This window comes from Eulemur rufifrons, chromosome 29 (genome assembly GCF_041146395.1).
Source record: "Eulemur rufifrons isolate Redbay chromosome 29, OSU_ERuf_1, whole genome shotgun sequence".
In the NCBI taxonomy this organism is placed as follows: domain Eukaryota; kingdom Metazoa; phylum Chordata; class Mammalia; order Primates; family Lemuridae; genus Eulemur; species Eulemur rufifrons.
Window position 1 is genome coordinate 11,336,122 of NC_091011.1, and position 27,845 is coordinate 11,363,966.

Here is a 27,845-nt window from a genome sequence, read left to right on the forward strand (position 1 = left end):
GGCTCCCCTCTGAGTCAGGCCAGGGTCCACAGAACACAAGAGACAGCCATGCTGGGCAGAAAGGAGGAGATATTCCCAATAGGTTATCGGGGTTTGGCCTTGGCAATGGGGGCCAAGGTCATGGCCCACCCTGGTGATAGTGAGAGCCCCAGGGAGGCTTGAAGATTCTTGTCGGGAGGGAGCAGAAGGTGTTTACCATGCCCCTGGGCTGGTGGGACAGGACTGGACAAGGGACAATAGAGGGGAAGAAGAAGAGGGGGAGGAAAGGCAAGGTGAGCAGAGGAGAAGCTTATGACATCTGGGGTCTTTGTCAACCGTCCGGCCCTGGTGTGAACTGTTCTTTGCCTTTGCTGCCTAGAAGAGGGACTTTTATCAGTACGTCACTCCACCTTAACTGTCCTTGTTATCAGGCTGTTAATATTAACTAACAACAGTTGCTAAGGATGGCAGTGCAGACGGTGGGTCAGAGCTCAGCTGGCCCTGGTCCCAAGGGTGGGGGGCAGAGTGGGGGTCTGAGGCTGAGGCAGGGAGGGCAGGGAGGTTCCGGGCCAGGCCGAGCCCCTGAGGCTGGAGCCCAGCCGGTGGCTGATTCCACCTGCACCTCCAGGCCCTGGGGCCAACGTCAGCAGAGGCCAAGAAGGGGCTTAGAGCAGGGTCTCTCTCCCAGCTGGCTCCGCCCTCTGGCTCTGGTTGCTTTGGGAAGTGGGTGGAAACCCCAGCTCATGAAGTGGCTCATCTAAGAGAGGAGCCCATGGATTGGGGCCCAACAGTGGGAGGGACAAGAGCAAGTGTATCATTAACTAGCAGGGCTCAGCCCCATTGGTCCCCAACCCAGTCAAGCCAGGGCTGTCATCGGGTGGGAGGAGGCTGCCTTAATGTGTGGTCAGACTTACGGCTGTCTGCGGCTGTGCCTGAGGCCTGGCCCCAGTCCCTGCTGACACCTGTGGACCCAGGATGGCAGGGGCTGGCCTGAGGGGCTGGCTGCTCTGGACCCTGCTCCTGCACTTGGTGAGTCCCAGTGCTGTGTCCACGTCCTCCACTGACTCCCATGGGGGCCCTGGGGGCCAGCGGGATATCAGGCAGGGGCTGCTGGGTGACAGTAAGAAAGGGCCTCAGGGCCTGGGGGGCAGGCTACTCTCGGGACACACAAGGGATCCCAGGTCCCCCCAGAGGAGGCCTGCAGGTGGTGGGTCTCCATGTCACGGGGTTGAATGGACCCAGGGTCGGGGAGAGGCAGCAGGACTGGGGTGCTGCAAGACCCTCCCTTCCTGGCCCTGCTGTGCGGTCCAGGCCTGCAGACGACGGAGGATTGAGTCAAAGAGGTGCTGGGGGTGGGCTTCCTGGCGGCGTCACCTGGAGAGGACTGAGCATCTTGGGATAGGAAGGACGTCCAGGGCCTTTGCCTCTTGAGTTCGTCTCGCACTCCCATGTCTGGGAGGTGGGAGGCGGCATTCGGCCTCAAGCAGGTGGTGGTGTGGGGGGCTCCTGCAGAGACCCTGGCTCCTGGTTGTGGCATGTAGTGTGGGGACGCAGGCTGACTGCAGTGTGGGCAGAGCCTGGCACCTGCGAGGCACCTCGGCATCACCTCCAATCCCCAGACCTCTCCAGCGTGGCCTTCCTAGGCTGCAGGTCACCTCCTCTTCAGTGACTGTCTCACCCTCAGGAAGAAAAGCCTGGCTGTGCCGTTCACTTGTCACTCCAACACCTGTTGGCGCACACCTCCAGGAGGCTCCACACTCCCACTGTCCCTTCCCCCTGCCCCGTTCCATGTCCTTTCTACCCCCACGCCCTTCCTGGCTGCCCGCTGCCTGGCCAGCGGCCGGCTGTGCCAACTGGCGTCAGAGCCCAGGAATGACACTGCTGTGCTCCGCAGGCCCAGAGCGAGCGGTACACACCCATCCACCAGCCCGGCTACTGCGCGTTCTACGATGAATGTGGGAAGAACCCGGAGCTGTCTGGAGGCCTCACGTCACTGTCCAACGTGTCCTGCCTGTCCAACACTCCGGCCCGCAACATCACAGGCGAACACCTGGCCTTATTACAGAGCATCTGTCCCCGCCTCTACACCGGCCCCAACACCACCCAGGCCTGCTGCTCCACCAAGCAGCTGGTGTCACTGGAGGCAAGCCTGTCCATCACCAAGGCCCTCCTCACCCGCTGCCCGGCCTGTGCCAACAATTTTGTGAGCCTGCACTGCCACAACACCTGCAGCCCCAACCAGAGCCTCTTCATCAACGTGACCCGCGTGGCCCAGCGAGGGGCTGGCCAGGCCCCGGCTGTGGTGGCCTACGAGGCCTTCTACCAGCGCAGCTTTGCAGAGCAGACCTACGACTCCTGCAGCCGCGTGCGCATCCCTGCGGCTGCCTCGCTAGCGGTGGGCAGCATGTGCGGCGTCTACGGCTCCGCCCTGTGCAGTGCCCAGCGCTGGCTTGACTTCCAGGGAGACACAGGAAATGGCCTGGCCCCACTGGACATCACCTTCCACCTCTGCGAGCCCGGCCAGGCCCTGGGGAGTGGGATACAGCCTCTGAATGAGGAGGTCGTGCACTGCAACGAGTCCCAAGGTGAAGACGCAACGGCCTGCTCCTGCCAGGACTGTGCTGCGTCCTGCCCTGCCATAGCCCGGCCCCAGCCCCTGGACCGCACCTTCCGCCTGGGCCGGATGCCGGGCTGCCTGGCCGTTATCATCATCATCTGCTCTGTCTTTGCCTTGCTCACCATCTTCCTCGTGTACCGCCGTGTGGCCTCCTGCAAGGACAAAGGCAAAACGGTGGGCACCAACGGGGGCACTAGCCTCCCTGGCAAGCCCAGGCTCTCCACCCACACCATCCTTGGCCAGTTCTTCCAGGGCTGGGGCACGTGGGTGGCCTCATGGCCGGTGACCATCCTGGTGGTGTCCACCACATTGGTGGTAGCCTTGGCGTGCGGCCTGGTCTACATGGAACTCACCACAGACCCTGTGGAGCTGTGGTCGGCCCCCAACAGCCAAGCCCGGAGTGAGAAGGCTTTCCACGACCAGCATTTCGGCCCCTTCTTCCGAACCAACCAGGTGATCCTGACGGCTCCTAACCGGTCCAGCTATAGGTACGACTCCCTGCTGCTGGGGCCCAAGAACTTCAGCGGGATCCTGGCCCTAGACCTGCTGCTGGAGCTGCTGGAGCTGCAGGAGAGGCTGCGGCTCCTCCAGGTGTGGTCGCCCGAGGCACAGCGCAACGTCTCTCTGCGGGACATCTGCTACGCCCCCCTCAACCCCCACAACACCAGTCTCTCCGACTGCTGCATCAACAGCCTCCTGCAGTATTTCCAGAGCAACCGCACACTCTTGCTGCTCACGGCCAACCAGACGCTGATGGGGCAGACCTCCCAGGTCGACTGGAAGGATCACTTTCTCTACTGTGCCAAGTGAGTCCTCGGCGGGGCCCAGGCAGAGGAGTGGCGTGGAGGGGGCTGCTGTGGCCTCCTGGACTCCTCCTGGGCACATAGCTCTGTCCTGGGACCGCCATGTGCCTGATTATCTCCACCCCTTCTCGCGCCCCCACTCCCCCCGGGGAGAGTTCCTACCTGCTGCAGCAGGTTTGCACATGGCCATTGTGTGGTGCGAACAAGATGCCAACAAGGTCACACTCGGTGAGGGGTTGAGTGTGAGGGCAGCAGGGGGCAGGCAGGAGGGGACTCTGTGAGGTTGAAGTCTAGCAGAGGTCCTGAGTGAACTTTTTGTACTCTACACTCGAGAGCAAATCAGAGTTAAAAAGGGAAATAGTATCTGAATGTTATGAAAACAGTTTTTTTTTTTTTTAAACAGCAGAAATTTATTTCCTCACAGTTCTAGAGGCTAGAAGTCTAAGATCAAGGTGTCAACAGAGTTAGTTTCTTCTAAGGCCTCTCTCATGGGCTGGTAGATGGACATCTTCTCACTATATCATCGCATGGTCTTCCCTGTATGATGAAAACAGTTTTGACCTTGCAGACCCTTGAAAGGGTCTCCAGGACTCCTGAGGGCCCCAGGCCACACTTTGAAAACCACTGGATTAGATGAGGGAGCCATTGCTCTCTGCCCCCCAGTACCTGGCTCTCCTCACTCAGCTGAGCCCCAAGTTTGGGCTGAAGCCAGGGGCTGTCCCTCAGAAATGGCAGGACAGAGAGGAGCTGTTGGTTGCTCCAGGGAGGCGTTGGTGGTCTGACCCCCGACTTATGTCTGATTGCAGGTATACAGTCCTCGTGCATTATCTTTAGTTTGGTTTTGTGTGCTCACAGCAACTCTTGGGACATCCAGCCCCCCCCCCCCCAATTCACAGATAGGAAAACTGAGGCTCAGAGGGGTGTGCTGAGCTGCTCAAGGTCACACAGCAGCCAGCACTCCCAGGAATAGCTGGTGACCAATGCCCTCGCTCAGGCAGAGCCGAGAATGGCATGTGCAGAGCTCTGCCCGGGTGTCCCACTGCATCTCCACAACCAGGCGCTTTGCAGAACGGGCTAAGTTGAAAGGCATACAGACTTGCCCGAGGGCACTGGGCTGGTAAACTATGGGCACATTGGCTCCTGGGCTCCAGGGTCCCAAATCTGAACTCAAATTGGGGCCCCGAGTGGGAGAAGGAGGCTGAGAGAGCAGCATTTAAGACAACCGGTGCCAGGCTCCGCAGCCTAAATCCCGGCTGCCTTACCCTCATGGGACCTTAGGTGGTGACGCTCCATCTGCCTTCCCCTTCTGGGAACCAGAGACGGGGTCTGGAGGGAGGGGCTGGTGTGGTGCCCGGGGCAGCTCCTGCCTGCCACAAGGAAGCAGTCGGGGCAGCTCTGGCCCACTCCCTGGTTGGGGCCTGCATGAGATCTTGCTGCAAGGAAGCCCTTTAGGACCCACTGGGCCAGGCTATCTGCAGCCGGTGCTCCCAGCTCAGCCTCCATGGTTCTATGGGCCAGGGGCCAGTCTGGGGGGAGGGCAGGGGCTATAGGGACTGGGCAGGGCCAGGAAAGGCCCCTTCCCTCTGTGGTTGTCTCCCCACAGCGCCCCCCTCACCTTCAAAGACGGCACGACCCTGGCCCTGAGCTGCATGGCTGACTACGGGGCCCCCGTCTTCCCTTTCCTTGCTGTGGGTGGGTACGAAGGTAAGCTGAGTGGGCCATGCGCGGAGGCCAAGGAAGGTGTAGTGTTAGGGCAGGAGTAATAGGCAGGAGGGTGGGAGTGCTGATGGGGTTCCCGCAGCCTGGGGTGGGCTGGCTTATGGAAGCTGCAGGCCATGCCATCCTGCCTCCTCTCTGCCACCTCCTTCAGCTTCTCGCAGTGCTGCTCAGGTGCCCTGGTTTCATGCCTGGGCCCAGAGGTCTTGCCTGCGGCTGAGAGAAGTGGGGTGTAGGGGGTAAGGCCACGATTTGGAGGAAGGAGACAAGGAGCAAGAGCAGGGAGGGAAGAGTGCAGAGGTGCGCTGGAAGAAGGGAGGGAAATAAGGATGCAGCTAGAATGGGTGAGGGAGGCAGGGGTGCAGCTGGAGGAGGCTGAACACTTCTTATCCCAGGGGAGGACTATTCTGAGGCGGAGGCCCTGATCATGACGTTCTCCCTCAACAATTACCCTGCGGGGGACCCCCGTCTGGCCCAGGCCAAGCTCTGGGAGGAGGCCTTCTTGGAGGAGATGCGAGCCTTCCAGAGTCGGATGGCCGGAAAGTTCCAGGTCACGTTCATGGCCGAGGTAGGAGCTGTGGGGTTCCCGGGGGTGCAGCCTACATGGTCTTGAGTCAGTTCCTGTGTCCCTATTCTGGCCCTGCCCCTTCCTGAGTGACCCTGGGCACTGGCTGCTCAGAATGGGGTGATTGTGACAGCTGTTCCTGAAGCCTCACCAGGGCTTACAACAGGCCATGGGCACTGTGAGCCACAACACGGTCAGTGCCCAGTGACTGAGCTCTTGCGAGCCGGCCTGGCCGGAGCAGGTGCGGTCAGCAGGCTGGCGGGGTGTGTGTCCACAGCGCTCTCTGGAGGATGAGATCAACCGCACCACGGCCGAGGACCTGCCCATCTTCGCCGTCAGCTACCTCGTCATCTTCCTGTACATCTCCCTGGCCCTGGGCAGCTACTCCCGCTGCAGCCGAGTGCTGGTGAGAAGTGGGACAGACGTGGTGAGGTGGGCTGGCCCAGGGCCCCAGACGTCTCTGTCAGGCCTTCTTAAACTTTCCTAACCAGAGCACCTCGAGGCAGCAAAGTGGACGCACCCATAAGTGCGATAAGGGCGATGTTTCTTGGAAGTGTTCTGTGCTGAAAGATCAGGAGCAGTTTTCTTTCTGTTACCTGACATACTCCCACTCATCCAAGTGCAAAGCTAATGTTTAAAATCTCTTGCAACGTGGGCCTGAGGAATTTGCAGCAGGCTCGCCTGTGCCCTTGGGTGCCTGGGCCTGCCCTTGAGAGGCTGGCTCTGTGGAGGGGCCTCCTGAGATGTGCATTTGCTGCTGGGAGCAGTACTGGGCCCCTGTGGGCACCCAGAGTGCCTGCCTGCTGCCCACTTTCCCCCAGTCTACACTGGGGGGCACATTCGGCAGGTGCCCTGGTGGCCAGGGGCTGAGATTAGTTGTATTGCAGGTGGACTCCAAGATCACGCTGGGCCTGGGCGGGGTGGCCGTGGTGCTGGGATCGGTCATGGCTGCCATGGGCTTCTTCTCCTACCTGGGTGTCCGCTCCTCCCTGGTCATCCTCCAAGTAGTGCCTTTCCTGGTGCTGGCTGTGGGGGCTGACAACATCTTCATCTTTGTTCTTGAGTACCAGGTAAGAAGGGAGGAATTCTCCACAGCCCCAGCTGTACCCTCCACTCCTAACCCCACCTCCTGGCCAGATAGAACCGCAGCGTCAATTTGCTAGATCTTCCTCCAGACTCTTTCTATGCATGGACACCTTTATAACACCTGCAGAAAATGGAGCGTGTTAACCAGGTGCAGTGGCACATGCCTGTAATCCCAGCTACTCAGGAGGTTGAGACAGAAGGATTTCGAGTTTGAGCCCAGCCTGGGTAAAATAGTGAGACCCTGTCTCCATTAAAAAAAAAAAAGAATGTGTTGACATAAATGAGTTCATTCTGTCTGTGTCATCTGGATTTTAACCCCATGCAACAACTGGTAAAAGCTTTCCACATTAGTACATTTAGCATTCCAAAATAAGAACAAATCATAATCAATTTAGCCTCCCCCTGTGAATATTTAGGGTTCCAGTGATGTGTGGAATAGGGGTGCTGTAGACATCCCGAATGAACGAATGAACTGAGCATTTCTCTGGGCCCGATCCTGGAAGCAAAAAATGTGGCCATGGAGAGTGCTAGAGTCTGTTCCCAACTCAGGAAGGACAGAGCAATTCCTCAGGCCTGGCTGAGTCTCTGGGCACTTGCCAGCTCCCTGCTGGCGGTCAGGGGATGGCGCCCTTGGTGGGCTCTGGACTCTATCCCTGCTATTCTCACACAGAGGCTGCCTCGGAGGCCTGGGGAGGAGCGGGAGGTCCACATTGGCCGAACCCTGGGCAGGGTGGCCCCCAGCATGCTACTGTGCAGCCTCTCTGAGGCCATCTGCTTCTTCCTAGGTGAGCCTGGGGCAGACCCTCCCCACTCAGGTGCTGGGCCTGTTGGGTTAGTGCAGGAGCCCAGGAGTTCTCAGAGCACAGTGGGCACAGGGCAGACTCCCTTCCCTCTGCACCCTGTCTGTGTAGGCTTCCACCCTGCCCCTGAAACCAGAGTGCCCTGACAGCCTTCTGCCCCCCAACAGGGGCCCTGACCCCCATGCCAGCTGTGCGGACCTTTGCCCTGACCTCCGGCCTTGCTGTGCTCCTTGACTTCCTGCTGCAGATGTCTGCCTTCGTGGCCTTGCTCTCCCTGGATAGCAAGAGGCAGGAGGTAGGGGCAGCTGGGCCAGGACCAAGGGACCTGCCCCTGGGTCTCCACCTTGGCAGGGAGATAGGGTGGCCTCAGTACCACAGAGGTGGCTCAGAGAGTGGGGTTGGGGTCGGGGTAGGCGCACTGTACTGGGAGTGAAATATTTGGGCCATGCATTTTCCAATCTCCGACAGAAAAATAATTTCATTTTGGCAATTTTTGGAAATATGATCCAACCTCCTAAAGTACATGAGGTTGACAAATAAAATATGGTTGAGCCTTGAACAATGCGGAGTTAGGGTGCTGGCTCTGCGAGCCGTGGAAAACTGCCTGTCACTTCTGACTCCTCTAAACCTTAGCTACACTAGCCTGCAGTTGACCAGAAGCCTTAACAATGACAGACAGCTGATTAACACATATTTCATGGGTTGTCTGTATCATATACCGTATTCTTACAATAAAGTAAGCTAGAGAAAAGAAAATGTATTAAGAAAATAAGGAAGAGAGTATCTATTTACTGTTCACTAGGTGGGAGTGGATCACCTGGTCTTCATCCTTCCCATCTTCAGGCGGAGGAGGATCGGGAGGAGGGGTTGGTTTTGTTTTCTCAGGGTGGCAGAGGTGGAAGAAAATCTGCGTATAAGTAGACGTGTGCAGTTCAAACTCAAGTTGTTCCAGGAGTCGAGCTGTGGCTTCTGTGATGGTGTAAAATTCAAAGACATTTTATCAAGATAGAAAATAAAAGCAAACATCCACCGGCATTTTCCCATGAGCACTGTGGGCACAGGCCACTCACAGAAGGTGGCACTCCCTAGGGGCGGGGAGGCAGTCCCTGGGGTCTGCTCTGAGGCCACCTTGAGGGGCTACCTCCCCCTCCAGGCGTCCCGGCTGGACCTGTGCTGCTGCGCCAAGCCCCGGGAGCTGCCCCCACCCGGCCAGAGCGAGGGACCCCTGCTCTGCTTCTTCCGCAAGGTCTACGCCCCCTTCCTGCTGCACTGGCTCACCCGCGCGGTCGTGGTGAGTGGGCCTCGAACCACACGAGGACAGGGGGACTATGTGGGGACTTCACCTCAGGGAGAGCAGGGTTGGGGGTGGAGAGGTTGCCAGGTCCAGGGGCTGGCACTCAAATCTGCCCAGCTCCAGAGCGTGTCCCATGACACCCTGGCTGACTCAAATCTGGGGAAGATGGGGTGCAGTTGGGCAGGAGGTTCTCATGCAGCAGTTCCGTCCTCAGCTGCTGCTGTTTCTGGCCCTGTTTGGAGTGTGTCTCTATTTCATGTGCCAAACCAGCGTGGGATTAGACCAGGAGCTGGCCCTGCCCAAGGTGAGCCTGGGGCCTTCCCAGACGTTAGTCCCCTGGGATTTGGGGAGGAGCAACAGCACCCAGCAGGTGGGGCCACATGGGCCAGGGGTGTGGCTCGCAGTGCAGAATTGCTTGTCACCTTGGAAGTGCCCCCAGTGGACCTGGGGAGAGAAGCCACTTCTGTGTATGAAAAGCACAAGAGCCAAGTACCAGCCCCAGGCCACAGTAGGAGTGATGTCCCAGGCGTCTGGGGGCTGTCCACAAGGGATGACTGACCAACACCTTGCCGAGCGCCTGCCCTGTGCTCAGCACTGCGAACCCTCCAGGCCTGGGGCCCCGGGAGGGCAGGGGCTCAGAGGAAGAAAAGCCCCCCTCTTAGAAGGGACCCCTAAGGTCACATAGGATTTGCAGAGGAAGGTGGTGACAGACTCATCTGTGGGAAGCTGGGGTGAGCCAAGGTGTGTTTCCTGGGTGTGGAAGTGGCCATGGGGGCGGGGCAGGAGTGGGGGACAAGATGGAGGCAGGGAGCACGGTTGGGGAGGGTCCTGATTGCCAAGCCTGGGCCAGAAAGTGTGTGGCACGATGCATCAGCTGAGGCCGGACCCACTGCTGGTCCCCATGTGCGCCAGAGGTGGTGTGGGCTGGTGGCTGAGAGGGAGCAAAGCCACAGACAGCAAAGTCTCAGAAACACTGTGTGACCAGGCTCCAGGGAGAAGGGAGGGAAGGGTTGGGGCTCACTGTCTAGGACTTCTCTGGGGGGCTGTGATGGAGGTTTGGGTGAGGGTCTGGGCACTGGCAGGAGCCCTGGAGGGAGCAGCCGGCCTGCAGCCAATGGCAGGGCTGAGTGGGGTTGGTTGGGGCAGATCTTAGATGGTGCTGGCCCAGGGTCCTGAAAGTGAGATGAGGAAGGAGAGCAGACGGCTCAGAACCGCACCTTCCAGTGACCACATGGAGGAGAGCAGGCAGGGAAGCCAGCAAGCGTCACACAGTTACCGTCCCAGCTGCAGAAGCCCTGGGGCTTGCATCACAGGGCTGAGGCATAGATAGTTCCCAGGGTCCTGAGAGCAAGATGGAAGGAGTGGCTGGGCGCGGTGGCTCATGCCTGTAATCCTAGTACTTTGGGAGGCTGAAGTGGGAGGATGGGAGGATCACTTGAGGCCAGGAGATCGAGACCAGCCTGAGCAACATAGCAAGACCCTATCTCTGCAAAAAAATAAGAAAATTAGCAAAAAATTAGCAGGATGTGGTGACACGTGCCTATAGTCTCAGCTACTTGGGAGGCTGAGACAGGAAGATTGCTTGAGCCCAGCGGTTTGAGACTGCAGTGAGCTATGATCACAGCACTGCACTTTAGCCCAGGCAACAGAGGGAGATCTTGTCTCAAAAAAATAAAAAATAAAAAAAGAAGGAAGGAGGTGATGGGCTGCAAGACTCCGCTGAAGTTTTATGCTGTTGTCCTTGGTTTATTTTTCTGTTGTAGATGTTTGTTTCTTACTGCTTTTTAAAAATTTATTATTTTTTTTCAATTTTTGATTGTAGCAGAATACACATAATGTAAAATTTGCCATCTTCACTAATTATTTTTTGAAAAAGAGTTTTAGGTAATAAAGGGTTTTCTTTTCTTCTTCTCTTCTCTTCCTTTCCTTTCCTTTCCTTTCCTTTCCTGGGTCTTACTCTGTTGCCCAGTGTGAAGTGCAGTGGCATCATCATAGCTCACTGCAACCTCAAACTCATGAGCTCAAGCAATCCTCCTGCCTCAGCCTCCCAAGTAGCTGAGACTATAGGCACTTGCCACCATACCTGGCCAATTTTTTCTATTTTTTGTGTGTAGATGGGGTCTCACTATGTTGCTCAGGATGCATCTTAACCATTTTTAAATTTACAGTTCAATGTGATATTAAGTACATTCATATTATCCATCACCACCATCCATCTCCATAACTCCTTCCTTTTTGCAAAATTAAAACTATACCTGATGAACAATGACTCCCCATTCTCCTCTCCCTCCAGCCCTTGGCAAGCACCATTCCACTTTTTGTCTCTATGAGTTTGACCATTCTAGGCACCTCATATAAGTGGAATCATACAATATTTGTCCTTTTGTGACTATCTTATTTCACTTAGCATGACGCTGTAGCATGTGTCAGAATCTCCTTCCTTTTTAAGGTTGAATAACATTCCATTGTGCACATATACTACATTTTGTTTATCCATTCACCTGTTACTGGATACAGGAGTTGCTTCCACCTTTTGGCTATTGTGAATAGTGCTGCTGTGAACATGAGTGTTTGAGTCCCTGCTTTCAATTCTCCCAGAAGTGGAGTTGCTGGATCATATGGTAATTCTATTTTTTAAGTTTTAAGGACTCTTTATACTGTTTTCCACAATAGCTGTACCATTTTACATTCCCACCAGCAGCACACAAGTGTTCCAATTTCTCCATATCCTCACCAACACTTGCTATTTTCTTTTTTTTTTTTTTAATAATAACTATCCTAGTGGGTGTGAAGTGGTATCTCATTATAGTTGTAACTTGCATTTCTCTGATGATTGGTGATGTTGAGCATCTTTTCACGTGCTTATTGGCTGTTTGTATGTCTTCTTTGGGGAAATGTCTATTTAAGTCCTTTGCCCATTTTTGAATCAGATTGGTTTTTTGTTTTTGAGTAAAACAAACAGTTCTCTCTGTGTTCTGGATAGCAATCCCTTGTCAGATATGTAATTTGCAAATACTTTCCTCCTTTCTGGGGGTTGTCTTTTTACTCTGTTGATACTGTCCTTTGACGCACAAAAATTTTTAATATTGCACTCTACCCCGGGCAACAGAGTGAGACTGTCTCCAAAAAAAAAAAAAAAAAAATTTAATATTCATGAATTTTAATTTGTTTGTTTTTTCCTTTGTTGCCTGTGCCTTTGTGTCGTATCCAAGAAATCATTGCCAAATCCCATGTTGTGAAGCATTTTCTTATCTTTCTTCTAAGAGTTTTATAGCTTTAGGTTTTACATTTAGGTCTTTGATCCATTTTGAGTTAATTTTTATATATAGAGTTAGGTGAGGCTCTAACTTCATTCCTTTGCATGTGGATATCCAGTTTCCCCAGCACCATTTATTGAAAAGTCTGTCCTTTCCCCATTGAATGGTTTGGGCAGCCTTGTCAAAAATCATTTGACTACATATATGAGGTTTTTTTTTTCCTGGGCTATTTTGTTCCTTTGGTCCATGTTCAGTCCTTATACCAGTATTACACTGCTCTGATTACTGTAGCTTTGTAGCAAAATTTGAAATCAGGAAGCATGAGTCTTAAAATTTTGTTCTTTTTTGTCAAGATTGCTTTGGTTATTTAGGTTCCCTTGAGATTCCATATGAATTTTAGTATGGATTTTTCTATTTCTTAAAAAATGCCATTGGGGTTATGATAGGGATCATATTGAATTTGTAGATTGCTTTGGTAGTATTGTCATCTTACCAAATATTGTCTTCCAGTCCACGAACACAGGAGGACTTTTCATTTGTTTATGTCTTCTTTAATTTATTTCAGCAATATTTTGTAGTTTTCACTGTACAAGTCTTTCATTTCCTTGATGAAGTTAATTCCTAACTATTTCATTCTTTTTGATGCCATCACAAATGGAACTGTTTCCTTAATTTTCTTTTCAGATTGTTCATTGTTAGTGTGCAGTAGTGCAACTGATTTTTGTGTGTTGATTTTGTATCCTGAAACTTTGCTGAATTTGTATATTAGGTCTAACAGTTTTTTAGTAGAATATTTAGAACTTTATACACATAAGATCATGTCACCTCTGAATGGAGATAATTTTACTTCTTCCTTCCCGATTTGGATACCTTTAATTTCTTCTTCTTGCCTAATTGCTCTGACTAAAACTTCTAATACTATTCATATGTTGAATAGAAGTGGTGAAAGTGGTCATCCTTGTCTCGTTCCTGATCTTACAGGACAAGCTTTCAGTCTTTCACCATTGAGTATGACATTTGCTGTGGGTTTTCATATATGGCCTCTATCATGTTGAGGAAAATCCCCGTATTCCTAGTTTTCTAAATGTTTTTACTATGAAAGGACATAGGATTTTGTTAAATGCTTTTTCTACATCAATTGAGATGATCATGTGATATTTTTCTTTCTATTAATGTGGTACATTAATTGATTTTCATATGTTGAACTATCCTTGCATTCCAGGAATAAAGCCCACTTGGTCATGGTGTATAATCACTTTAATATGCTATTGAATTCAGTTTGGCGGTATTTTATTGAGGATGTTTGTGTTCACAAGGGATATTGGTCTGTGGTTTTCTTTTCTTGCAGTGTCTTTGTCTGGCTGTGGTATTAGGGCAATGCTGGCCTCATACAGTGAGTTAGAAAGTCTTCTCTCCTCTTTAATTATTTTGGAAAAATTTGAGGAGGATTGGGATTAATTCTTTAAATGTTTGGTAGTATTCACTAGAAGCCAGCAAGCCCAGGGTTTTTCTATGTTGGGAAAGGTTTTGATCACTGATTTAATGTCTTTATTAGTTATGGGTCCATTCAGATTTTCTGCTTCTTCATGATTCAGTCTTGGTAAATTTGTGTTTTTAGGAATCATCCATTTCATCTAAGTTATTTAACTTTTAGGTGAACAGTTGTTCATAGTACTTTCTTATAACACTTTTTACTTCTGTAGAATAAGTACTGATGCTCCCAATTTCAATTCTGATCTTAGTAATTTCAGTATTTTTTCCCCTTAGTTAATCTAGCTAAAGATATGTCAATTTTATTAATCTTTTTGAAGAAACAACTCTTGAGTTTGTAGATTTTCTCTATTGTTTCCCTATTCTTTATCTTATTTATCTCTGCTCTATTTTTTTTTTTTTTTTTTGAGACAGAGTCTCGCTCTGTTGCCTGGGCTAGCGTGCTGTGGTGTCACCCTAGCTCACAGCAACCTCAAACTCCTGGGCTCAAGTAATCCTCCTGCCTCAGCCTCCCAAGTAGCTGAGACTACAGGCATGTGCCACCATGCCCGGCTAATTTTTTTCTATATATATTTTTAGCTGTCCAGGTCATTTCTTTCTATTTTTAGTAGAGACGGGGTCTTGCTCTTGCTCAGGCTGGTCTCGAACTCCTGACCTCTAGCAATCCTCCCACCTCGGCCTCCCAGAGTGCTAGGCATGAGCCAACGCTTCTGGCCTCTGCTCTAATTTTTATCATTTCCTTCCTCTTGAGAGCTTTGGGTTTAGTTAACTCTTTTTTTCTAGTTTCTTAAGTTGTTAAAGTTAGGATGTTAATTTGAGATATTTTTTCTTCTTTAAATTTATAGCATTTATAGCTATTAATTTCCCCCTTAGTGCTGCTTTTACTGTGTCCCATAAGTTTTGGTATGTTGTGTTTTTGTTTGCATTCATCTCTAATTTCTAATTTCTCTTGTGATTTATTCTTTGACCCATTGGTTAAGAGTATATCATGTAATTTCCACAGATTTGTGGACTTTTCAGTTTTCCTTTTGTTATTGATTTCTAACTTCATCCTATTGTGATTAGAGAAGATAATTTCTATAATATATTTTTTTTAAATTGAGATTTAAGTCGTGGTCTAACATATTGTCTATACTGGAGAATGTCCCATGTGCACTTCAGAAGAATATGTATTCTGTTGTTGGTTAAATTGTTCTGTATTTGTCTGTTAGATATAGTTGGTTTATTGTGTTGTTCAAGTTCTCTATTTCCTTATTTATTTTCTATTTTATTGGGCTATTCATTACTGAGAGTGGGTATTGAACTCTCCATCTATTATTGTAGAGCCATCTATTTCTCTCTTAAATTTTTTCAATGTTTTCTTAGGATATTTTATTATGTTCATAAATGTTTATAATTGTTATGCCTTCTTGATGTGTTGAACCTTTTATTAATATATAATGTACTTCTTTGTCTCTTGTAAGCTTTTTAATTTAGAGTCTATTTTGTCTGATGTTAGTATAGTCACCCCTATTCTCTTCTGCTCATTATTTGCATGTAATATCTTTTTTCCATTCTTTTACTTTCAACATGTTTGTGTCTTTTGACCTAAAGTAAGTCTCTTGTAGATAGAATATAGTTAGATAATTTTTTAAAATCCATTCTGCTAATCTCTGTCTTTTGATTGGAGAGTTTAACCCATTTACATTTAGGATAATTACTGGTAAGGAGGGATTTACTTCTGTCATTTTCCTATTTTTTTTCTATATGCCTTATAAATTTTTTCTCCCATTTCCTCCATTATGGACTTCTTCTGTGTTTAGTTGATTTTTAGTAGTAGAAACTTTTAAATTCCATTGTCTTTCATTTTGTGTATATTCTATAGCTAATTTTCTTTGTGATTACCATGGGGATTACATTAAACATCCTGAAATTATAACACTCTAAATTTGAATTTATACTGATTTAGCTTCAGTAGCATACAAATACTCTTATCCTATTCAGATCCATCCCATCCCTTTTGGTTACTGATGTCACAAAATTATATCGTTATATATTATATCCAAAAACATAGAGTAATGACTGTTTTATGCATTAGTCTCTTCAATCATGTAGAAAACTAAAAGTAGAGTTACAAACCATAGTTATAATAATACTAACTTTTATAATTGTCTATTTATTTACCTTTGCCCAGGATCTTTATTTCTTCATAAGTCTTTGAGTTACTGTCTAGTGTCTTTTCATTTCAACCTGCAGGATTCCTTTTAGTATTTCTTGCAGGGCAGGTCTAGTAGTAACTAACTCCTTCAGCTTTTGTTTATCTGGGAATACCTTAATTTCTCCCTCATTTTTGAAGAACAATTTTGCTGGAAATAGGATTTTTAGTTGATAGGTTTTTTTTTTTCTTTCTTTGGCAGTTTGAATATACATATCTATTAACTTCTAGCTTCCAAGATTTCTAATGAGAAATATGCTGATAATCTTATTGAAGATTACTTGTATGTGATGAGTCACTTCTCTCTTGTTGTTTTCAAGATTCTCTGTCTTTGGCTTTAAGAAATTAATTGTATTATTTATTATTATTTTTTGAAAGATGAGGTCTTGCTATGTTGCCCAGGCGGACTTGAACTCCTGTGCTCAAGCAATCCTCCTGCCTTAGCCTTCCAGGTAGCTGGAACTGCAGGCATGTGGCACCATGCGTGGCTTTTCTTTGGCTTTTGACAGTTGGATTGGATTATAATATCGTTTGGTGCGGGCCTCTTTGAGTTTATCCTATTGGAGTTTGTTGGGTTTCTTGGATGTTTGTATTTATGTCTTTAATCAAATTTGGGGAGTTTTGGGCTATTATTTTTGAAATACTCTTTTTTACTCTCTTCTGGAATTCTTACATGCATATTTTGGTCTACTTAATAATGTCCACAGGTCCCTTAGGCTCTGCTCTGTTCACTTTTCCTCATTCTTTTTTCATTCTGTTCTGCAGACTCAACAATTTCAATTGTCCTATCTTCAGTTTGCTAATTCTTTCTTCTGACTCCTGAAATCTGCATTTGCATCCCTCTAGTGAATTTTTAAGTTATTGTACTCTTCAGCTCCAGAATCTCTTTTTGCCACCTTTTTATGTTTTCTCTTTATTGGTATTTCCATTTTGTTCATAAATTGTTTTCTTGACTTTGTGTATATGTGTATGTGTGTGTGTATAATTTTTTAAAGCTCTTTGAGTAATTTTTTTTATTTCAGCATGTCATGGGGGTACAAAAGTTTAGGTTACATATATTGCCCTTGCCCTCCTCCCCCCCGAAATCAGAGCTTCAAGCCTGTCCATCCCCTAGACGGTGCACATTGCACTCATTATGTATGTATACACCCATCCCCTCCTGCCCACATCTGCCCAACACCCGATTAATGTTATTCCTAAATGTGCTCTTAGGTGATGATCAGTGAAACCAATTTGATGGTGAGTACATGTGGTGCTTATTTTTCCATTCTTGGGATACTTCACTTAGTAGAATGGGTTCCCGCTCTATCCAGGAAAATACAAGAGGTGCTATATCACCATTCTTTCTTTTTTTGGAGACAGAACCTCAATCTGTTGCCCGGGCTAGAGTGCCATGGCGTCAGCCTAGCTCACAGCAACCTCAAACTCCTGGGCTCAAGCGATCCTCCTGCCTCAGCCTCCTGAGTAGCTGGGACTACAGGCATGGGCCACCATGCCTGGCTAATTTTTCTATATATACATATATATATATATATATATGTATATATATTTTTTAGCTGTCCATATAATTTCTTTCTATTTTTAGTAGAGACGGGGTCTTGCTCTTGCTCAGGCTGGTCTTGAACTCCTGAGCTCAAACAATCCGCCCGCCTCAGCCTCTCAGAGTGCTAGGATTACAGGCGTCAGCCACCGTGCCTGGCCACCATTATTTCTTATAGCTGAGTAGTACTCCATGGTATACATATACCACATTTTATTAATCCACTCATGTATTGATGGGCACTTGGGTTGTTTCCACATCTTTGCAGTTGTGAATTGTGCTGCTATAAACATTCGAGTGGAGATGTCTTTTTTATAGAATGTCTTTTGTTCTTTCGGGTAGATGCCCAATAATGGGATTGCTGGATCAAATGGTGGGTCTACTTGTATCCGTTTAAGGTATCTCCATATTGCTTTCCACAGAGGTTGCACTAGTTTGCAGTCCCACCAGCAGTGTATGAGCATTCCTGTCTCTCCGCATGTACGCCAACATTTATTGTTTTGGGACTTTTTGATAAAGGCCATTCTCATTGGAGTTAAGTGATATCTCATTGTGGTTTTGATTTGCATTTCCCTGATGATTAGAGATACTGAGCATTTTTTCATATGTTTGTTGGCCATTCTTCTGTCTTCTTTTGAAAAATTTCTATTCATGTCCTTTGCCCACTTTTTGATAGGGTTCTTTGATTTTTTCTTGCTGATTTTCCTGAGTTCTAAATAGATTCTAGTTATCCGTCCTTTATCACATGTGTAGCCTGCGAAAAATTTTTCCCATTCTGCATGTTGTCTGTTTGCTCTTGTGACAGTTTCTCTGACTGTGCAGAAGCTTTTTAATTTAATCAGGTCCCATTTATTTATTTTTGTTGTTGCTGTGATTGCCTTTGGGGTCTTCATAAATTCTTTGCCTAGGTCAATGTAAGACAGTTATTTTAAAGTCTTTGTCTAGTAAGTCTGCTATCTGGTCTTTCCTAGGGATGGTTTCTGTTGGTTAATATTTCCCTTTGAATGACTGATATTTTTCTTTGTATCTTTTGTAATTTTTTTTTGGTTGAAAAATGAACATTTGAGCTTTATAACACAGTAATTCTGGAAATCAGATTTTGCCCCTTCCTCAGGGTTTGCTTTATTATTTTATTTTATTTTACTTATTGCTGTTGGTGTCTCTGTGCTGGGGATCAGCCTGAGGTATAAAGTTAATGTCTTTGCAGATATTTTCTGAGCCTGTGTCTTCCTCTGGGCATTTAGGCTGTGTGGTGACTGTCTAAATTTTTCTGCATTTTTGGTTGCCTTTGAATGTCCTGGTCCTTAAATGCATGGCTCCCAAAATGAGAAGAGGAGAAAAATGAAGGGGTAAAAACAAACAGATGCTTCCCCTTTATATCTCCTGGAAGTCACTTTAAACAGAGGTGGAGAGGGTAGCAACAATGGTAGTGGGAGTTGCAATTATGGCTGCCTGCCGTGTGTCTGTATCACCAAGATCAGAAGTAGTGATCAGTGATTAAAACTCAGATCCTTGATATTTGGAGAACAGTGTCCTTATTGCCTACCATGGCTCCTGCAAGCTGTGTGCAAGCTATGCAGAGAATGCATGCATGGTTGCCTGCCTTGAGGCTGGGCATGGGGAGTGGGTAGCTACTACTGTGATAAGAGCTGAAATTGACAGAAATCAACTGCAATTTACCATCCAAGCCTTACCTTGGAACCTTCCAGCCCTCAATAGTCTCCAGAGTTCCAAAACAGTTCTATCAGACAAATTCTGCCAGTGCAATTATTGTCTAGGTGGGGAGACAGATTCCTGGTGCTTCCTACTCTGTCATCTTCACTGATGTTACTCTGAGGCTTTATGTTATAGGATAAGGGAACAGACCATGAAGATGCCTGGTGCATGGCCTCGAGGGTGTGCACATGGACATTTACGTGTGCATGCAAATATAGACTGTGGTTGCAGGTCATCTTGTTAGACTGTGGCTGTACCAACTGGGGATGATAGGAAGGTGTAAAATTATGTGCACGTGTGTGTGCATGTTTGTGTGTTTGTCAGCATATATTAACATAGGGTGATACATGTTGCTCTGTGTTTGTACCTCAGTGAGTGTACTTCTGTGCATGTACCTGTGATTATATCTGTATTTGTGAACCTTGAAGCATGTACATCTGTGGGTACACCTAAAACCATGTTCCTCTGTAATTGCACTGTGCAGGCACATCTGTGAGGGTACCCCTGAGTGTGTGCATCTGTGTATGTTCTTCTTTGTATGTACCTTGTATGTGACCTCTGAGCATGTACCTCTTTGTGCATACCTTGTTTGTGTACTTCTGTGCAAGGACCTCTGAGCATGTACCTCTGTGTATGTCTTTGTGTGTATACTGCTGAGCATTTACCTTTGAGTGTGTAACGGTGCATGTTCCTCTGAGTGTGTACCTCAGTGTGTGCCTCTGTGTGTACCTCTGAGCATGGACCTCTGAACATGTGCCTTTTAGCATGTACCTCTGTGTGTACCTTTAAGAGTGTGAGCTGAAGTGGGCCTTTTAGGGGTGTGTATGGCCTGCTGAGGCTCACTGACCCTCCTTTGCCCCAGGACTCGTACCTGCTTGACTACTTCCTGTTTCTGAACCGCTACTTTGAGGTGGGGGCCCCAGTGTACTTTGTTACCACCTCGGGCTACAACTTCTCCACTGAGGAGGGCATGAATGCCATCTGCTCCAGCGCAGGCTGTGCCAACAACTCGTTCACCCAGAAGATCCAGTATGCCACTGAGTTCCCTGAGCAGTGAGTGTCTGGCCCTCCTGGCCTCTGGCCTGCTCCCTGTCTGTCTCCCTCGCCCCCCTGAGTCCTCTTTTCCTGCCTGTTCTGCCCCTGCCCCCACCGCGTTGCCCTACTGCCACGTGCCTGGGGAGGCCCAGTGTGGGGGTTGGGCCACAGAAAGGACCCACTACCCTGCTCCACTGGTCCTGCCCCGTTCCTCCCTCTCTCCGACCCGCAGGTCTTACCTGGCCATTGCTGCCTCCTCCTGGGTGGACGATTTCATTGACTGGCTGACCCCGTCCTCCTGCTGCCGCCTTTATATCTTCGGCCCCAATAAGGGCGAGTTTTGCCCCTCCACCGTCAGTGAGTGTGGGGCTTGGGGGGCTCATTGCCCACCACAGCTTGGGGAAACTGAGGCCAGAGAAAGGAAAGAACTGGAGGGGCTCTCTCAACCCCTCCCATCCCTCCTGCAGGATCTGCTGGGGGCAGGGGCACAGGCTTGGCCCCAGGGACAGGCACTCTGTGAGGAGCACCTATGTGGGTGGCTGTGCTGGACCATGGGCCTTTAAACACTTATGCCCTGTCACATGTGGTACCCCTGCTTGCAGAGCACGGGTGGTGGGTGGTGGTGAGTCAGAGTGGAGGGCTGAGGTTGGCGCGTGGCCCTGCCACCCAGAGCAGCTGCATTTGGAGGTAGAGTGAGATGCCCCTGCAGGGCCTGTTTCTCTGCCCCAAACTTCCCTTCCCCACCTGTTCATAGGTGTCAGCAGTTTCTGGAACCAAGAGGGAAACTTCTCCCACAGTCAGAGACGACAAGTGCAAATTCCCCTAGAATGACTCCCTCCTTGAGGCGGGAGTGTCTGGGGGACCTTTCATGGGAGCAGAGGAGGAAGAGACGGGGGCAGAGCAGGAGCAGCTGGCCCTGGGGTGCCGCTGCCCAGAGCTCCCTCTCCCCGCAGACTCCTTGTCCTGCTTGCAGAACTGCATGGACTTCACGATGGGCCCTGTGCGGCCCTCGGTGGAGCAGTTCCACAAGTATCTCCCCTGGTTCCTGAGCGACCCGCCCAACATCAGATGTCCCAAAGGGTAGGCTTGGGAAGGGCCTTCTTCTGTGGAGGGCAGACACGTGGGCCGCAGGAGGGGGATGAACGCAGGGGACAGAAGGAGGCTGTGAGGGGCCTCTGCGGGGCAGCTGTGGGCTGGGCAGATGGGAGCAGCCTTGTCCCCGCTAAGCCTTTGCCCTGGCTTCCCCTCGCAGCGGCCTGGCAGCATACAGCACCTCTGTGAATCTGAGCTCAGATGGCCAGGTGGTAGGTAAGTACAGCCTTGCCTGGAGGGGAGGACAAAAGTGGGCTGTGTGAGGGCTCTGAGAGCCCCAGGAATAGCCTTTCTCCGTCTCCCATATTCCCTCCTTCCTCCTTTGTGGGGGCTTCTAACTGCGCTGGCCCTGGCAGCAGGGGTCCTGTTTCCCAGTGCTGTGTTCTCAGACTTCAGCCCTTCCTCCACCCTCAAGTCCAGGTCAGCATGAAATTTGTGGAATTCTTTCAGCAGCTGATACCATACTGGGGGGCCCCCCACGCCCTGGGCTAAGCACCTTTTCTTTACTGTGCAAATCACACCCAAATGTCAGCAGTGAGGAGCTGGCTAAATGAATCAGGATGCCTCGCGCAGCACAATCCCAGCAGCCATTATAAGTGACAAGGGAGATGCAGTTGGACTGGCAGGGAAGGAGCCACGACGTGTTGTCAGCTTAATACAGCAGCCGGCAGGACGCGACGCCGTGTGGGTGCAGGGGCTGGCCATAGCTCTGAGCACAGGCTCGCTTGGCCTAGGTCCCCTGAGGAAGCTGCTGTTGGGGAGGGGCCGGGGGTGAGCGGTGGGTGGGGGGAGTTTTTGATGGATTCTCTCGCTTTGCACTGTAGCCATTTCCGGTTGGAATTACTAGCCACAAACCGGAAGCTCGCTGGCTCCACCCTCCCAGCTAAATCTTCCATGAAGTTCCCATCTTCCTGGAGGGGCAACCGCCCACGCCGCAGCCCCGGTCCCTGGGCACTGCAGGCTCCGTGGCGCCTGCGTGGTGGGGCCAGTGCGGGCAGAGGGGAGTGGGTGTCTCAGTTAGGGACAGAGGAGCAGGCCTGGGAGGGAGCAGATGGGGGAGCCTATCCCTGTGACCTGGAGCAGGTCTGGGCCATCTCGGACCCTAGTCTCCTTGGGGCTGCCTTAGGTTAGCCTAGAGCAGCGCTTCTCAAAGCAGGGTCCCCTGGCCAGCAGCAGCAGCATCACCTGGAAATTGTTAGAAATGCAAGTTCCCAGGCCCACCCGAGACCTCCCAGACCTGAATCTCTGGGCTAGGGTGACCATCTGTGTGTGATCCAACCTCCAGATAGTCAGAGGCCGGGCAGGAGGTTCTCCGGGCACCTCTCCTGCTCTGAGATTGCATATGTCCAAGAACATTTCATTTTTTCCTGATATACATGGTCACCGTACACAATTAGAAAATAACCTGGCCAGGCGCGGTGGCTCACGCCTGTAATCCTAGCACTCTGGGAGGCCGAGGTGGGCGGATCGTTTGAGCTCAGGAGTTCGAGACCAGCCTGAGCAAGAGCGAGACCCCATCTCTACTAAAAATAGAAAGAAATTATATGGACAGCTAAAAATATATATAGAAAAAAATTAGCCGGGCATAGTGGCGCATGCCTGTAGTCCCAGCTACTCGGGAGGCTGAGACAGGAGGATCCCTTGAGCTCAGGAGTTTGAGGTTGCTGTGAGCTAGGCTGACGCCACGGCACTCACTCTAGCCTGGGCAACAGAGTGAGACTCTGTCTCAAAAAAAAAAAAAAAAAAAAAAGAAAATAACCTTTATTGTATTTACTGGGCAGGAGCCCTAAGCGGCGGCTGCAACAATTCAACTGTTTATGAATTCAACTGTGGCCATTTTTCTGTTTTCCTTTCTAGACTTTTCCTATAGGAATTTGCAAATTTGGAAGCTATTTAATCTTTAAAATCTAATGCATATCTTGAAACCATTCAGAGAAGAATTTGGGCTCATCAGGGAGATCTCTTTAGACTCCAACCATCAAGGCTCAGGCCCTTCATCTGTAAAGTGGAAAAAGAAAAAAAAAAAAGAAAAAAAAAAAAGGCTTGAGCCCAGGCTCAGGCTCTGGTCTCCCACAGCAGTAGGACCAACTATGGAGTTTGTGGGGATGGTACAAAATAAAAATTCGGGCCCCTTGCACAAATTTTACTAAGAATTCCAAATGGTGGTGGCACTGTCCAGGGTGTTCTGAGGGTGTCCTGGAATGGACTCTGACCTTTGCCCTTCCCTCTCCCTCGTGCTGTGGCCACCAGCCTCCCGGTTCATGGCCTACCACAAGCCCCTGCAGAGCTCGCAGGATTTCACGGAAGCTCTGCGGGCAGCTCGGGAGCTGGCAGCCAACATCACCGCCGACCTGCGGAAGGTGCCCGGGACGGACCCAGCCTTTGAGGTCTTCCCCTACACGTGAGGACCTGAGTGGCCAGTCTGGAGGGAGGTGGGGGGTGACTGCTGGGAACAGTACGTTAGGGTGGTGGGCTTACAAGAGGTTGCTTGAGATGAGGACCAGCTTCAGGTCTGGAGGCTCCAGCCGCCGGGCCCTGGGCCTGTCCATTTCTCACTCTGGTTGGCCCCCTAACATATGCTTATCTGCGCCTTGGCATTCTCCTTCTGAAGCGGGGGTGTCCTTCCCACCATAAGGGCCTGCGAGGCCTGTGCCCGTGACCATGCTCTGCGCTCTGGCAGGATCAGCAACGTGTTTTATGAGCAGTACCTGACTGTCCTCCCGGAAGGGCTCTTCATGCTCAGCATCTGCCTTGTGCCCACCTTCGTCGTCTGCTGTGTCCTGCTGGGCATGGACCTGCGCTCCGGCATCCTCAACCTGTTCTCCATCGTCATGATCCTCGTGGACACTGTTGGCTTAATGGCCCTGTGGGGCATCAGCTACAACGCTGTGTCCCTCATCAACCTGGTCACGGTAACCCACCAGGCACAGGCACCAGGTGGCCCCTGGAGGGGCGTTTGGGGATCTAGCCTCATAGAATACTCCCAATTCTGTCTAAAATCGGACTCCTGCCCCACTGGTACCAGTGGAGACCTCTGCCTTTCTCCTCTGAAGCCCCTCTCTGCCCGCAGGCGGTGGGCATGTCTGTGGAGTTTGTGTCCCACATCACCCGCTCCTTTGCCATCAGCACCAAGCCCACCCACGTGGAGAGGGCCAAAGAGGCCACTATCTCTATGGGCAGTGCGGTGAGTGGGGTGGGGTGGGCCAACCTGTGCCCCACCTGACGCCCTGTGCCCTGTTTGATACCCTGTGCCCTGCCTGATGCCCTGTGCCCTGCCTGACGCCCTGTGCCCTGCCTGACGCCCTGTGCCCCACCTGATGCCTGGCTGTGACCCCCAGGTGTTTGCAGGGGTGGCCATGACCAACCTGCCTGGCATCCTTGTCCTGGGCCTCGCCAAGGCCCAGCTCATCCAGATCTTCTTCTTCCGCCTCAACCTTATGATCACCCTGCTGGGCCTGCTGCACGGCCTGGTCTTCCTGCCAGTCATCCTCAGCTACCTGGGTGAGTGCCCAGGCCCGCTCCTGCCAGGCTGCCATGATTGTGATGATGATCACAACAGGACATGTTTACCACGCAAACTCAGGGAGTACACACAAGCCATGGGCAAACGTCAGAAGCACTCACATGGCCAAGACCATGACCACATGGCTCTTCCCATTTTGGAAGCTGCTGCTTTTCACTTAACATGTTGTGAACATCTTTCTTTGTCAGCAGATGTGTGTCTCAAACATTGTTTCAGCGGCCCTGTGCATCTCCACTGCTGCTGGACTTTTAGGCATGACCTTCAACACGAACTCTGTTTTACGTTGAGAGGTGATGTGCACAGGCATACAGACACAGACATGTGTCACTAAAACATATGTTTCACAAAACAATACTTGCCCTTACTACATGGGAAGCATTCTGATATTTTTGGTTCTATTCTGTCATTAATATTTAAAATGCCAGTATTAATCTACTAATTGATTTCATGACTCACTAATGGGTGGCCACTCTTAGTTAGAAAACACCATCCTATATATGGTTCCACCATGATCTACTTAACCAGCTCTTAACTGTTGGAGATTAGATTATTTCTGACTTTCCACTCTCACTGTCAGTGCTGCAGTGAATGAGCTGTGACCTCATCCTCCAACATTTCCTTAGAGACAGCCTGTGAAAACACCGATTGTTAATGCCAATTGTTAATACCCTTCAGAAAGTGCTACTTTGTAAACCTGTACCAATGCCATGTGCAAGTGCCCATTCCCCTGTACCCTCATGGTTGAACATGATCATTTAAAATTGCTCCCTGCAGAGATTTAACCTGAGCCCGCCAGGATGAGGGTGTTTCTGGCTCTCAGGGTGGGCAAAGCGGGAGCTCAATTTTTCCCCCACCAGATGGTAATAATAGGATAATTTTACTAGAAGACATTTGTAAATAGAAGCGTGTGTTTGTGTCTCAACGTATGTGTCTCTAATTATCTTGTCATCCCCAGAGCTAGGTATTATCATTCCCATTTTACAGATGAGGAAACAGACAGCTGCTCCAGGTCACAGACTTGGTCAAATGGAGCAGGTGTTGGAGCTCACATAGCCCCAGGTTCCCTAACAGTGACCCCACAGCCTCTTGTAGGATCTCCCTGACCCTCTTTGGAAGAAGAGAGTGTGTGTATTGGGGATGGCGGGTGAGACATGAGAGGGGCGAGGAGGAGCAGCCGAGGTTCGCCTGGACCAGGGGAGCCCAGGGCCTTGGAGCTGCAGGTGGTGGCGGCTCCTTGGAGGTTTGCAGAGTGCCTGGAGCATGCGGGAGGCCAGGCACCCCCTGAAGCTTGGGCTGCATAGGTGGTGACCTAGGAAGGCATACGGCACAGAGCCCCCTGGGGGCCCCTCATGCCCTGTTTGTTGTACAGAATGTGGAAGAGCTTTTCTCAGAAGGCTTGTTGGCTGCAGTGTCAGCACAGGGTGGCAGAGGAAGAAAGGGCCTGTGAATACCCGCCGGGGGTCTCGGGGCCTCCCCTGAGCAAGCCCACAGAGGCTGAGGGTCGGGGCCAGGCACAATGCCAGCTGGAAATGGCTGCTGGTTTTCCAGGCAGGGCGGAGCAAGTGCAGATGCAGACAGAGGTTGGGGTCAGCGTCCACTCTGCAGACTTTCTCTCCTGGCTGCACCACCCACCTGTGCCCTCTGCCCACCTCTCTGACTCTGGTCCTTTTTCTCTGTCTCTCTGCAGGGCCTGATGTCAACCCAGCTCTGGTGCTGGAGCAGGAGCTGGCTGAGGAGGCAGCAGCGGCCAGGGTGGTCTCCTGCCCAAAGCACCCCTCCCTGGCCACCAACATCTATGAGAACGATGGCTTTGAAAGTTCTGTCAAGGGTGCTGTTTCCATCGGCTCCATGGCCCTGAATTGAAGGAACATGAAGGTCTCCCCTGTAGTTGTCCCTTGACACCCCTCCCCCAAGGCCTAGGGAAGCTGTTCCCTGAGACTGCCTGTCACTTGAGGACAGCATGGCCTCTGACCATGAGGCGTCCGGGCAGTACCACTGATGGCCCCTCTGCTCCCATAGCGGGCCCCGTGAGATCACCTCCTCCTTCTGGGCCTGGGTCTTGGAGTCGCCAGGAACAGACACACTCCATGTTTGCCCCAGACTCAGACTCTTTCATAGGTGCTCACTTCTCTACCACTGTTTCCCTCTTTCAATTCTTCTGTCAAAAAGCCTTAATTTCGTGTCAGTAAGTCTTTAACACTGACCAGTGTCCCTGAGAACAGAGAGAGTGACCCCAGGCGGGCCTGTGACACCACAGAAGGCCAGGGACAGGCAAAGGCTCAGGCTGGGAGCCAGGGCTGCGGGAGGCGGGCCAGCAGCCGCCCCTCCAGGGTGCCCCAAACCATCCACACCTCTTTCTGGTCAGGGAAGGGCCCAGGGAGGATGTTCTCATAAATACCTTGCTCATGCATTAACCTCACCTGGAAAATGGTGGTGTTTGGCCTCCAGCTCTGGTGATTATTAAGGCTGTTGCTGCTAGTCAAGGCCACCTGGGTCGGGAACTCTTGGGGCCAGGCTCGTCCTCCCCGCTCCATCTCATGCCTGGAGCACAGGCCTGTGGGCCTCAAAACAGCCCAGCGCGAGCCTCCGTGGGGAACTCTCCAGAAGCATAAACTTTAGAAGAGAGAAAGATGCCTTGCTCTGTGCTTAATAAATATTAGTTGAACAGAAATGGTGTTTTATGTCACATGTCTTACTTTGGCTGCCTCTGGGCTTAAGATCATTTTTGTAAATGACAGAAATAATACATGTGTGGGAGAGTGATTTTTTTCGAGATATTTGTTTTGTTTTGTTCTATTTCCCCACCCGCTTTTCAAGGAAATAGCCAGGCCACTGTGCACCCATGCCTTACAAGTGCCTTTGAGAGTGGGAGTAATTTCTCCCCAAACCAGGAGGGCACAGAGCCTGGGACTCAGCCAAGAGTAGGGTGTGCAGCATCTTTCTTTCTGGGAACATCCTATGAGGTAGGCAAAACCCAGAGAACCTGCTGAAGAACGCAGGGCTGCATTCAGGGAGGGAGGGACAAGCTATACAGACTGCCAGCTCCCAGGCTGGGACAGTGGGTGGAAAATGTCAGGGCACATTTTAGATCCCCCTTGAGACTTTCTGTTCCTCTCTGGGTCCAGCCCTTGTTTGGC

The 27,845-nt window shown here is 50.4% G+C and overlaps 1 protein-coding gene across 7 annotated transcripts; it reads left to right on the plus strand.

Annotated features, from left to right (window-relative positions):
* The first annotated feature begins 788 nt into the window (after positions 1-788).
* On the plus strand, positions 789-27,373 carry NPC1L1 (NPC1 like intracellular cholesterol transporter 1). Of its 7 annotated transcripts, none has more exons than XM_069462161.1 (19): positions 874-1,008; positions 1,874-3,402; positions 5,003-5,103; positions 5,511-5,683; positions 5,958-6,086; positions 6,568-6,750; positions 7,437-7,551; positions 7,734-7,861; positions 8,720-8,857; positions 9,075-9,164; positions 19,969-20,111; positions 20,326-20,450; positions 21,047-21,173; positions 21,346-21,401; positions 23,436-23,586; positions 23,866-24,097; positions 24,256-24,369; positions 24,524-24,686; positions 26,396-27,373. In XM_069462161.1, exons 1-19 carry the CDS (start codon positions 955-957, stop codon positions 26,569-26,571), a joined length of 3,927 nt encoding a protein of 1,308 aa, XP_069318262.1. In that variant the 5' UTR covers positions 874-954; the 3' UTR covers positions 26,572-27,373. The 7 variants fall into 7 exon arrangements, with proteins under 7 accessions (XP_069318268.1, XP_069318267.1, XP_069318266.1 ...); XM_069462160.1 differs by having other exon boundaries at positions 875-1,008; positions 19,921-20,111; XM_069462162.1 differs by lacking the exon at positions 9,075-9,164.
* The last annotated feature ends 472 nt before the right edge of the window (positions 27,374-27,845 follow it).